At 29.9% G+C, this 14,093-nt stretch overlaps 1 protein-coding gene across 1 annotated transcript; it reads left to right on the top strand.

Moving 5' to 3' along the window:
* Positions 1 to 3,837: 3,837 nt before the first annotated feature.
* On the top strand, positions 3,838 to 7,044 carry LOC114169884 (uncharacterized). Its single transcript, XM_028055264.2, has 6 exons — positions 3,838 to 4,207; positions 4,314 to 4,522; positions 4,893 to 5,115; positions 5,911 to 5,996; positions 6,120 to 6,211; positions 6,374 to 7,044. Exons 1-6 carry the CDS (start codon positions 4,112 to 4,114, stop codon positions 6,613 to 6,615), a joined length of 948 nt encoding a protein of 315 aa, XP_027911065.1. The 5' UTR covers positions 3,838 to 4,111; the 3' UTR covers positions 6,616 to 7,044.
* Positions 7,045 to 14,093: the final 7,049 nt, after the last annotated feature.

Raw genomic sequence — 14,093 nt, 5'->3', positions numbered from 1 at the left:
CACATCATCAACGTCATGATCAAGATAACTTTGCAAGTAGAAGTCAAAAGTTTATATTTATAGGGTATCCTTATAGAAATTTTATGATTTGGAATTTCATGAATACTTTGTCTCCAGAGATGTGAAATTTTAAGAACTTGAATTGCTTTTGTCAAGTCATAAGACAACACTCTTTATACTCCTCAAATTAATTATGATTTTAAATATAGCACCCATATTATTGGATGAGATAATTATGACATAATGGGGTTGTATCTATGGCCTTGCAAGGGGAAGAGCAATCCCAACTTCAAAGGAGTTTGTGTGGAGAGTGCCATGAAACTATTGTGGCAGCTAGTGAGGGAGTAAATACGAGTGGTATGGGTGGTGAGGTAGTGTCTCCACATGGAGTTGATGAGACTGATGATGTTATGGTGGTGCAAGAAGAAAATATGGTGACAAAAATGGGAAGTGGGATGAAAAATAAAATTCCATCGACAATGTATGAGATTTTTGTTAGTCATGTCATTACAAAAGTAAAGTCCTTGAAGAGTTCATATGCCCAACAACATGTCTCGAGTACTCTTTATTCTATTACTTTGTAAATGGTGAATGATTTTTTGATAGACATTGAAAATTTGTGATTATGTGGAAAGAACCTAAGAATTTTAAGGAAGACATAAAGGATTCTGGTTGGAGTATTGCAATGGTCGATGCGATATGAGCCTTAAAAGAGAATAAGACATATGGGTTTTGCAAAAACTATCATCGAGAAAGAAAGCTCTTGGAAGTAAATGAGTATACAAATAAAACATCATTGAGATGGGATCATCAAGTGTTTAAAAGCGAGACTTGTTATATTCAAGCATCATCAAAGATAGGGAATAAACTATGATGAAACATTTGCCCCAGTGGCAAAAATGGTGACCATGTGTACATTCTTGACAGTGACGACAATTAAAAAATGACACGTTCACCAAATGGATGTACATAACACATTCTCCATGTTAATTTGGTTGAGGAGATGTACATGAAAGTTCCCTAGATTTTAAAAACACTGACCCAAATTTAGTTTGCAAGTTGAAAAATTCTTTTTACAACTTGAAACAATCTCCTCGTTGTTGGTTTGCTAAGTCAGCTACTGCCTGGAAGCGCTATGGCTTTACCCAATCCTATTTAGATCACTCATTGTTTATATTGCACAAAGGATAAATACATCTCTATGTGCTAACCTATGTGAATGACTTAGTTATTGTAGGCAACAATATTTCAATCATGACAATTTTTAAAGCTTACTTAGGTTCTTGCTTTATATCAAGGACTTAGGAGTTTTAAAATTTATTTTAGGATTAGAGATAGTCCATAATCTTGGGGGAGTTTATCTTTTTCAACGAAAATATGTCTTGAAAAGTATTGAAGACACATGTTTATTAGGTGTTAAATTCTATTTGTCGTTGCTTAGAATTTAGCAAACAAAACCAAAATCCCCCTAATGAAGTATAGGGAAACCCAGAGTATCGAATCTAAGGAAACAATGCGTATTAGGCCTAGCTTGCACAATTTAATCTCACTAAATATAAAATAAAGCATGAAATGGGGAAAAATAAATTTTAGTAAAAGTAAAATTAATCTCTAACTATTTAAATGACCCTAAATGCATAGGATGCAAATGCATGTGTTACTTCTAGAGAAATGATGATATGCATAATCTAAAATGGAATGAAGGATTTTACAGAAATGATGATGTGCAAAATCTAAAATGGAATGAAGGACTAAACTTAAAGTGGAAGGACACATACCTAAATGAAATATGAATGCATATGCATAATGCATGAAACTTAATGGTAATGATCAACTAAACTTTAATTGGAATGAAGGTTCCAAGCCTATGGATTTTTCAACGAAATAACAACATTAGTTAGCTTTAACTTCTGGTACACCTCTTAAAGGTTCAGAATCCTTTCAAAGAATGATTGGGCGACTAATCTATTTGTTTGTAACTATACTTGATCTTGCTTATTATGTACACATCTTATCTTAATTTATGCATAAACCTCATAAAGAGCATTGAGATGTAGCCTTAAGGGTTATTAAATATTTGAAGAAACATTTAGGGCAAGGTATTCTACTATGGTCTAATAGTAAACTAGAACTGCAAAGATGGTGTAATTCAAATTGGTCGGGGTTGTCCACTTACAAGATGTTTTTTGACTGATAATATGTGTTTCTTGGTTCTTCTCAAATATCTTGAAAAAGTAAAAAGTAATTAACAATCTCTTTGTCTTCTCGAATATCTTGATGAACTCGTTTATATATTTTAAATTCGACCTATCTCTAATTGATGTTGTGTATGTTTGGAAATGCGTTCAAAAAGACTGAATCGATTCATCGACGGAAAAGCAAAATTTGCTTATCATTGACGTGGATCTTTTAATTAATTTGACGTGAATATTTTATTTGAAACGAATTATGCGTTAGATTGACGCCAAGCCAAACACACTGGTTGAATCTCTAATATTACTTGGTGTATATGAACACACTAAGAATTTCTATTTTATTGGATTTTTATAAGTTATTTTTATTTTCATAAAAAACATAATCTATTAAAATAAAAGTTTTAGTAAAGTTTTTCATAATAGTTTTAAATTTATTTTGATGCTTTTAATGGCCAAAATTATGATATAAACCTTCAAATAGCATAAGTTTATTAGAAAGACAGTCAATTATATTTTTCTAAAACCCCCTTAAACCAGAAAACCAACTAGTTTTGATTATAAACCAGAATTGAGAGAAAGAAAGTGACATTAAACTTGCTAGATTTTAAGATATTTTGTCTAGTTGTGCATACCAAATCTCTTAACTTTTATTTATCAAGCACTGGTCAATTTTGACACTTTTCTTTTGTTTGTTCCCGCACTCAGAATTTTTTATTATGCGTGGTCATACTTCTATTTTTTTAAACTCAAATTAATTGAGTCAGACATGCCATTTTCTCGTTTTTATGCCACAAATATTTTCTTTTTCTAACAAAACATACGGCTATATATTAATTGCAACTTTTTTATGAAAATAATTAATTAAAGTCCTTTCCTATGATAAAAAAATAATCTTTAAAATTGCATGGCTTTTTCTTTAAAATAAGTAATTCCGAATAAATCTAAAAAATCACGGTAAAAATTAATTGTGCATTCAACTTTGGAATTAAAGATAATTAGTAGACTAATTCTTGACAAAACATGATTACCTAGGAAATGAGAAATAAAAAGCTGAGTATATAATCTGAGACCAAGGAGAGAGAGAAACATGAATTTGAGTAATGTTACAGATTTGGTGTTTGTGTGTGACGCGGTAAAGGAAAATGCTCCTATATAGCTATTCTACATTTCCCGTTCTTCACATTTCATCATAAATTCGCACTTTCTAGAAACCAAACCAAGTCCCTTCTTCTTCGCTTCTGCTTCTTTGGATATTTCTGAACCAAACCATTTTCTCTCTGTTTTTTTTTTCTAACTTCCTCCATCCCCTTCCCATACCCTCTGACTCATTCTTTCTGTTCACTTTTCTTTCCTCCTCCTTTTCACTTCTTCTCAGACAACACAAACACGGGTTTATCTTCAGACTTTTTTTTTTCTTAAAAAAAGAAAATATTCCCTCAGTTTCGTTTCTTTCAATCTAGCGTGTCTTTGTTTGTTGCTGTTCCTGGCCTTCTTGGTTTAAGGTTAAAGCGTCAGCGTGTTGTCTTTCCTTAAATGTCCAACAAAGAAGCCTTGCCTTGAGTTTTCTTCAAGACTTGGTTTATCAAACCACGAAAGAGTTGTGATTGTTTGTTTACGTAACTTTGTGCTGAACTGGAAACGTTTCTATTGGCCAAGTCAGTGCTTGTTACAACAGGGAAATTGTTAAAGCAGATTAAAAAGACAGCTAGATTGAGATTTTTGTGGGCAAAAATTCGGTGTTCAAACGCCAAAAAAAAAACAAGACTTTGACTCTTAGCTGTTGGGATTTTCAATTCTGTTTCTTTTCTCTCATTGAGCTCAAAAATAAAAAATTCCCAACTCTGTTTTCCCCTTGTCTTAGTTCTCATTGTGAGAGGAGCTGCGGAATCTCCTTCGTCTCTTTTCTCTCCGACACCATGATTTTCGATAAAGGGTCAATGCAATCTAAGTCTAACCTTGACTGCTTCCTCCGCCGTACGACACCTGTTGTTCCGTCTCAGTTTCTTCCGAAGGTGTTATTTTCATTTGTTGTTGTCTATATCTTGTTTTCTGGTGGTTTCATTGTGTTTTTGTGATGGTGGGTTGTCTCTGATCCTGAGTTTTTGTTTTTTCCTACAGCACGAGATTCGAAACCTTAACCGTTTGTGGCACCCGTGGGAGAGAGAAGCGGTTGAGTACTTCACTTTGGGTGATCTCTGGAATAGGTTCGACGAATGGAGTGCTTATGGAGCTGGAGTTCCCATTTCCTTGTCCAATGAGGAGACACTTGTTCAGTACTATGTTCCTTACCTTTCCGCAATTCAAATATTCACCAGCAGCACTTTCAGGTATGTCATACATGTGTGCACATGAAGATAATCAAGATACCCATGTTGTGGTGTTGTTCAATTTTTATACTTTCGATGAAATCAAAGTTTCCGAGGGTTTTTTCATTGATGTCCCAAATAAGCATATTTTATTTTCAAATGGGATTATTTGGTACTGAACGAATGTGACTCAATTGGCAACAATAGATGTAGATGTTGTGGGAAGAACTTAAATTTGATTTCTGCATAATCAATCTTCAGAAGTAGTTTTAACTCTTAAGTGTGGTTAATTGTAGGAACAAATATTAACATGGAAGCTCTGAATTTGATTTTTACAGAACACAAGATTTAAGTGTAATGAGTTCTGAATTTGGGTGTTTTGTCTTTTCAGGGAAGAGACAGAGTCAGGTGAGTGTGAGACAAGGGATTCGTACAGCGATTCCTACAGTGAAGAGAGTGAGTGTGATAAGCTATGGAGGTGGGATGGAACTTCATCAGAGGAAGGAGGATCTGAACATGATTGTTTGTGGCACATGAATGATCGATTGGGACACCTTTACTTTCAGTATTTTGAAAGATCAACACCATATGGGAGAGTTCCTCTAATGGATAAGGTCCGTTGTTTTGTTCTTGTTGGCCATTTCTGACTTTTACAAATTTTTTACTGGTAATTTATTTCTGTTATCTGATGTGCTGAAACGCATTTCATTTCATTTCATATATATCTGGATTCTGATTTTGGTGTTCTTGGTGAAATGAGAACCAACAGATTAGGCATAAGGAGGAAATAGTGAATAGGGAATGTTCTCTTTTAGAAAGGTGTGTTGTAATCACTAAAAATCTCTAGTGATAGGGCATCCCTAAAAGGTTCACTGTGACTTTTGACTTATCAATGTGAATCCAGAGAACTCATTTTTCTCCGCTCATAATAATAACATAGCACTTTCAATATTATTATTCTTATTGTGATGCTTCTTCAGCAGCATATGTTCTTCTTCCAAAACCTTTTGCCGGATGTTGTTTTCACTTGTCTCTGTTTAGATTCTTCTGATCCGTGTTCAAAAAAACCATAATTTAGTCCTTCAATAGATTAACTTATCTTCACACCAATACGAGACTTCCAGAAATTGTGGGTTCAAAAGAAGTCCTTAAAGAATCAAATTACGTTGTCCCTTTTGTGAATGCTTACAAAATTAACTCACAACCACAATGTTAAGGCTTCAAAATTAGAAAGTACACATGATGGTTGTAATGTAATGTAACAGATCACAAAGATTCTGGTCTGTGATACCTTATGTGTACATGTGTTAATGCAACATCATGTGATTAAGATTAATTTTGATCTAGATTTTAATCACGTCCAGTGGACCCCACTCTGATGCAGACCAAATAATTTTTATGTTTTTCAGATTACTGGGTTAGCAGAGAGATACCCAGGGTTAATGTCACTTAGAAGTGTAGATCTTTCCCCAGCAAGTTGGATGGCAGTTGCATGGTAATTAATATTCTCTCTCATTCTTAACATGGTTAAACAAATTTAAGTTGTATCCTTAATTCTTAATTCTTGGCATTATAATGGAGTTTAAGCATTTATTAAGTTAATCGATTCTGTTTTCAGGTACCCCATATATCATATTCCCATGGGGAGAACAATTAAAGATCTCTCAACATGCTTCCTCACTTACCACACACTGTCATCTTCATTCCAAGGTATAGTTATCATTCATCTCTTCTTCATGCTTCACACTGCATAATTATGTTGAACCAGCACACCCCTTTTGAAAATTAAATTTACCCGAAAAACGAAAAAAGCATAGAACTTTGGAATGAGAATATGCACTAAGTGGAAGTTTTGGTGATGATGTGTGATAGATATGGATGTGGATGATGATACCGTGGGAGGGAAAGAGAAGAGGAAAGAAGGTGAAGGAATTTCGCTGGCAGCGTTTGGTTTGGCCACGTATAAGATGCAAGGGAATTTGTGGGTCTCAGGGAATTATGGTAGGGACCAAGAAAAACTGGTCTCACTGTTGAGCGTGGCAGATTCATGGTTGAAGCAACTAAGGGTCCAACATCATGACTTTAATTACTTCATGGGCATTCGGCATGGCTGAGACAATTAATGCAGTGCTTTACGAATTGACCTATGAAATCACTAATCCTCCTTTTTGGGATGTTTGGTTGTTGTGGCCTTTGCTTGGACCATTAATTGCACCCCTGTTTTTGCTTTTGAGTGTCATCAGCAGTGAGATTTGTACTTATAATTGTAATTGTAGTTGTTGGATTAGGACAAGGCGTGCCCTTGTAAAGGGTAACCCTGAACGAATTGACTCCTTTCATTGTAGAGTGGTAGGTGAGGAGGCCATAGTGACTTACTAAGATCATGTGAGAGTGAGATTACATAGAACTTTGAACTTGGATTTGGATTTTGTATGTATCATGTATATGTATATGTATGGATACGGATGTATGTATGGACGATGAATGACTTTGCTATTGACCAATGATGACACCGTAGTTGAGACGCAGAATGTTTCTGCAAATGCCACGTATTGCCATGAACAATTTTTTATTGTAGTTGTTTTGTTTTTGGTACAAAGGAAAAAAAAATATTAAAGAATGCAATCTAAGGAGGAAGGTTCATGAGAAATGAATGAACGGTTGGACATTTGGGTTGTGGGCTTTATTTGCGTGTGGGCCCATAATAATAACAGGACATAGCACATGGAGTACCCTAATTCTGCTATTATAAAATACGGTTGTGATATATGCATAAATATCCTCACCTAGATTTTGGAGCCAAAAATTATAAATTTGTTTCATAATTATCCAATCCACGTGCGGTGTTAGGTTGCCGCGTGCGTCTTCTCCTAGTATTTTATTTCTAGTATTTTATTTATTCAATTTTATAAATTTACTTATAATTTTTCGGGGCCTATTTTATATTAGTTTATTTGCAATTTTACTATATTATATCAATTTTTAATATTATTTATTTTCACCGATAAACCTATGGTGATAAATACTTAGTATTCTTGTGACATTGGACGTGAAAATTAACTAACTAGATGTAACTATAAATAATGGATGATGTGCATTTAAAGATATGTTTGATATTTCAGGAAGTTATGAATACCATATAAATGGAATTATAATTGTATTAAATATATCTTATTACCTAATAATTCTTTTTTCTCTTCGTTTAATATAAGACATAATATAGAAACTGATATTTTAAAAGGAATTTAATTTTTCTTTTCTCTATCTATGTTTATTAATAGTGTTTTGTTTGTAATAACTGGAATTACAAAAGCAACCACAACTAAATGGAACATTTAGGAATTGTTCTCCTGATTTATTAGCAAAAAATGTTAAAATTTTATTTTTAGAATTAAATTTAACTTCGAGAGTATTATTAACATCCTGTAACATCGATCTTAGTATTATTATTTCTAATTAAAAAGGTGCACAGCTTATCTAACCTTAAAAAGTATTTAGTCTATCCCTCCTAAAACTACTCTATTTTTTTATTATTTTATAAAAATATTATTAAACTAATTTGGTTGTAATATATTTTAAAAAAGTTTTTATAAAAATATTTATTTAGATGTAATAAAATATTGACATGGTTTCTGACATTTTCTTATAATCAAGTGATAAGTACTTTCATTAATTTTAAAATTTTAATTCTTTTAATATTTTAATAAATTATACATTTTATAATAAATTATACATTTTATAATATACATTACATTGCGGTCTTTTTTTCGTCGCATATATGCTTTGATAGTAAGTGTATAAAAATGAATAATTTCGTACAAAATGAAAATATAAATGATGTAATGAATATCAAATATTTTCGTGTGCAAATAGATTTGTTAGCTTATACATAAAATAAGTCATACAAGAAGATATCTAGAATAGAGGGAAAAAGTTATTTTTCTACAACTATTACTTGAACCACACATTGTTATTGAAAGATCTATTTACTTCATATGATACTACAAATTCATATGATACTACAATGTAAACAGATTAAATTCGAGTGAATGTCTATTCTAAGATCAAACCAGAAAAATAAAAATTAATTAATTCAATTTATATGACATAAAAAAGAAAACAAGTACATTCAACTATAAACACACTCATATATATATATATATATATATATATATCATATTTATTCTCACTTTAATTTATTAAATATTTTTTGTTTATTTGATAATATAATTTTAATTTATGCAATTATAATTTTTTTTGTTTGACACTTTCGAGAATATATATATTTAATAAATCATATTCTCTTTACTTTTGTTTGTATATTCTGTTGAGATAAAATTATTAAATAAAAATTTAAACATATTCAAATAAGTATGAATTCAATAAATAGACATTCCTTTTATTAGACAGGACCAGAAATGAAATTTCATACCTATGTAATATTTATAACAAGAATGAATATAAATTTTAATTCAAATACAAGAATAAATATGGTCAAACATGCATGTCAAAGTCATCATATTTTTAAGTATTTTAAAACACTTTCTCCCTTTCCGTTCTACATTGAATTATTTTTAGTAAAATAATTTTTATAAAACTTATTATATATATATATATATATATATATATATATATATTCATAGCTGAAGAATATATAGTGTAAAAAATGTTTAAAATATCAATATATATTATATATTTATTCATTTTTATGCCTAAAATGTCATCTAGATATACAAGTCAGAATCCACTAAAGTAGCAACTTGTGTTGAACATATAAAGTTGCAGTTTGTTTAATAGTGGATTCCAAGGTTTGGTATGAAAGGTTAAATGACTATGCACCCCAAACTTGTATAGAAAATACGTAAATTAGGTAGTAATATGATTCTATATGATTGCTTTAATTAGGAAATCAGCATATTCATACCAAATAAATCAGGCATATAAATTTTGATGAAAACATGATATTACTAAGATGGTTTAGTCCTCGTTCATTATTATTAGCTTGATATATATAAAGATTCATTTTATATAAAATGTATCCGAATGAAGCAAAACCAATTCTTAAATATAAGAAAGTTGGTGTAGATAATGCAAGAAGTCAAAAGCAATATATACATTGTGACAGATAACTGTCCTCCGGTTGAAGTTGTTTTCTCTTAAATTATGCAAAAAAATATAGTGAGTTGTTCTTGGTGTGATTAAAGGGGTTTTTGAAGGCTCCATTTTCAAAGAAATCGGCACGTTGTTTAGCACTTTGTCGTGTTAATGATAATAAAAAGTGATCCAAATTTGACAAAATGAGTTGCAGGATGGGACAGTACAGTGAAGTGATGCCAAGATTATAACCACCAACAGTTTTAAAGTGTGAGAAAGGCATGAATTTGATCCTTCAAAGTGTTGAGAGTGGTAACAACCAACAAACCCATCACTGATGCAATCACTAACACATGGGTTATGGTCCTCAAAGTCAATGCATCAGTATCATTTAGCTGTTTGGCACTTCATTGGTCTACAAATTTCATTTCATCAATTTCAAAATACAACTTGGATCACACAATGTTTTCTTTTAATTCATTCTTTTCATTTTTAATCATCACCATCCTTCAATATCCATTTTTTAATCACTATGTAACTAGTCTAACTGATTTATAAAAGTATATAAATAATATGATTAAAATACTTTTAATTATATATCAACATGAGTTTAAGTAAACTCACGACTTGATCAGGACTAGATGTTAAGGGACGGGTAGAGTACAAGTATTGCCATCATCTCTACCTTATTCCTTCACTTGGATTCTTATTTAAGAATAAGTTTGACAACAAGTAAAAATGTCTATCAATATTATTATTTGTTATGCCAATAACTAGTTGATCATATATGAGCTCTGAGTTGATCATAATAATTTTAAAATTTTGCAGTCACAATTGTGTATATACACAATACATAATAATGTTAGAATATTTATTAATTATAACCTTATTATTTATTAATTATCGTATAAAGAAGCATAATAATGTTGCTATTTATTATTTCTTTTATAAAGATATGTATATTAATGTTATTTCTGATCTAATAGCATATTGTTTATTTTGATATATTTTCTCATTAAATTCCTTGATAATTATGAATACAATTTATTAAATTTTAATATATGCAAAAAGGTATTAAGTTATTATGATTTATTTTTCCTCTGTTATTTTATTTTAATTATTTTTGTATTTGTATATTTTATTATGTTAATTATTTTTATAAATGTCATTCAAAATCTCAAAGAGTAAAACTGGATTAATTTTAACTTCTAATAAAATCTAATAATTATTTTATTGGTAAAATATTACTTACTTTACTAGCATTCACTCAAGGACTAAAAACTCTATCACGTTTCCTTTTGTTTCTTCCTATTTACTTGAAAACATTCAGAGACTAAAGGCATTTGCTAACTTTTTTAGATTTTTGTTTAAATTTTAATGATTTTTATATTATATTAACGGTGAAAGTTATTAGTTTTGTAAATTTAGTTTGATCAAATATTGACAAAATAATTGATTTTATTTTCATAAAAAGTAAAATTTACGACTCGTGTTACTATTTCACCGTTTATGATTATATAAACCTTTCATAATCATAATCAAGATCTCGATTTTAATTACCTTGATTATAATTGTATTAATTTTTTGATTGGGTTTGTAGTTGGATTTTGGATTTTAGTTGTATTAATTTTTAATTGAGAAATAAATTTTAATTGTATTAATATTTCATTTAATTAGGTGAGAGGTGATTGTGTAACTAACAACACAAATAACAATGTAAATTTTTAATTACATTAACTTTAGTTAGGTTTAGATATAATTTAAACTGAATTTATTGACCAAAAAATATGAACAGATAATGCATGAGAAAATTTGAAAATAAAATGATTATTTATACAATTTTACGATTTTATTCGGCGATCCTACCAATCCTACTATATTATGATTAGCTATGGGATCTCACTCCTTGCAACTACATGTAAAATAATAGGATTTCATGATTTTATAATTTAGGGTTAAATATGTTTTTGGTCCCTCAAGTTTCTCAGTAAATTTTGGAATTAGTCTCTCTTCGAAACTTTATACCAATTTAGTCCTTCATCTCTATAAATGCGTGGATTTAATATTTCTTATCAATTTTTGTTAAGTTTATTTGAAATTTTAAACGTATTTTATGATAATATTTGAGTTAACACTGAAGTAAAAATGTGTCAAACGGTATAAACAATTCACAATGGCGGATCTTCACCAAAATTTTTGGGAGAGCCAAAATAATATACTCAAAATTTATATATTTAATATTTTTGTGACTAATTCAATAAAAATGAATACACAATCTAGTACATATATAATTATCAAAGAAATTATACAATCTAAAGGAATGTCTATCGTTTTTGTCATATTTTTTAACTCATGGAAATTGATTATAATTAGATTTTTCAGTTAACTTTTTTCGATGTAAATAATCATATTATCTGCAAAATATTCATCTTCCGATTTATTAACATACATTTGATTCAAAAAATATTCACAAACTTTCATTTCATTATTATGCGATAAATAACATATTATCATGTTTTCATCTTCACTAATAATTTCTCTATCAATTTTAAAAAATAAATTTATTTTTTTATTTTTCATTAATATACCTATTTAGAAAATAAGTTTAAGACTAAAAAATAATTTATCATAATCTAATCAAAAGTTGAGAGACATAATTACAAAAAAAAACTATGATAATCAAGTTACAATTAAAAATTGACTATGAAAAATCACATAGTATATTGTTTCTTCTTCTATATTAATAAAAAATTAATATACAAAAAGGTCATGAGATAAAAAAATAATACTAAATGTTAAAGAAATAGTTTACTATCAAGTGAGACAAGAGAAAATTACCTTATTTATTTATTTAATAATGGAAGAGAAAATATAAAAAGATGAGGATAGAAATACTGAGTTTATGCCTAACTTTTTTTTAGTAACAAAAGAAAATAAATAAACATAAAAGAAGAATACAAAATATAAAAAACTCAAAAGATAATTAAGAGAGAAAATAAAAAATATCTTAATAATTTTGTTTTCTTATATATTTAATTTTATATTTTATTATTTATTATTGTACTTTATAAAATAAATAAAAAATAATTAATTTAATTTTTATTAATTTTGAATATAATATTATTTAATTTAAAATATTTAAAATATTTAAAAAAAATAAATGTAAAATAATGAAAAAAAAATTAAAAAAATTGGGGAGGGGGGGCCGTGGCACCCGCCTGCCCCTTGTATGCTCCGCCACTGACAATTCAAATATTATGATGAAATGCACTTGAAACGTTAGATAAACTTAACAAAATTTGGTTAAAATGACTAAATTCACGCATTTTTAAAGATGAACGACTAAATTGGTATAAAATTTCGTTTCAAATTTCACTGAAACTTGAGGGAGTGAAAATATATTTAATCCTACTTTTTATGCGATAACATTATCATTAATCTCTTTCCACCTTTATTTTGTGATGTTTAGGGATTTTCTTTAATTGTATCTACACAATTGTCTTTTGTCAAAATTGTCTTCATCTTTCCTTTTCTCAACGAAAAATTATTCTTGTTAATAACATAATAACATAAAAACTGATAGAAAAGAAAAAGATGTTTTGTTGTCATAGAGATATCAGATACAAATGCAGATGTAATCTCACAGTTGAGCCGTGATATTTAAAGACGTCATAATTGAGCGAATGTGGACAAATACAGTGATTGAAAATGGCTCACCTAGTATACATATCCAGCTAGCACTGGATCATGGATGTGGATAGGCTTCAATGGTGGACACCAATATGCGCTTTTAATGCTTATATACCAAGTAAAGCAGAATTCAATCTTCTTCTCCTTGTGCCATGCCATCATGAGTTTGATAAGGTCACATGAAAAAAAGTTCAATGCTCTTTGGTGATTCCAATCCACAACATGTCTTCTCATGACTATCGAATGTTCTTCACTCATTTTAATCAAACCATTCGTGCATCATGCTGAGTAATTATAGTTACGTTTCCTAGTAACTAAACTCCTTCAAGGGTCAAAATTGTTAGGTATCCAAGTGTGAGTCTAAGTCCCACATTGACCAGAAATGAGTGAGTAGAGCACCATATAAGGATCAAGGCCCATAAACCCATTGCCTTAAGGTTTTGGGTTGAGAGTGGTGTCAGTATCTTATGTGGTTAGGCTCAGGTCTCATTGGTGTTATGTCTCCCCAGTGATACCCCTCCTTAAAATCCTAACAAGTGGTATCAGAGTAATGAACGGCGGTACGAGTCCCCAGTGATACCCCTCCTTAAAATCCTAACAAAAATTTTGATGGACAAGTGTATGCATGTCTTCTGAATATATATGAAGTTAATTAGTTCTTAAGTAAGCAATATGAATAAGCTAGCTGAAAAGTGTGATGAGTAGAAGCAATCATGTTAAATATATGCTCCACCCTATAATTTTGTTACACTTTCTTTTATAGTACTGCTGCATTTCAAAACTGTGTAACATAACGAGATCTTGCTAG

The sequence above is a fragment of the Vigna unguiculata genome, chromosome 11 (genome assembly GCF_037176805.1).
Source record: "Vigna unguiculata cultivar grain cowpea cultivar isolate G323 ecotype 2 chromosome 11, ASM3717680v1, whole genome shotgun sequence".
NCBI classification, from domain to species: Eukaryota; Viridiplantae; Streptophyta; class Magnoliopsida; order Fabales; family Fabaceae; genus Vigna; species Vigna unguiculata.
Note: the sequence above shows the minus strand (reverse complement) of the source record. Positions and strands in the feature narration are given on the sequence as shown.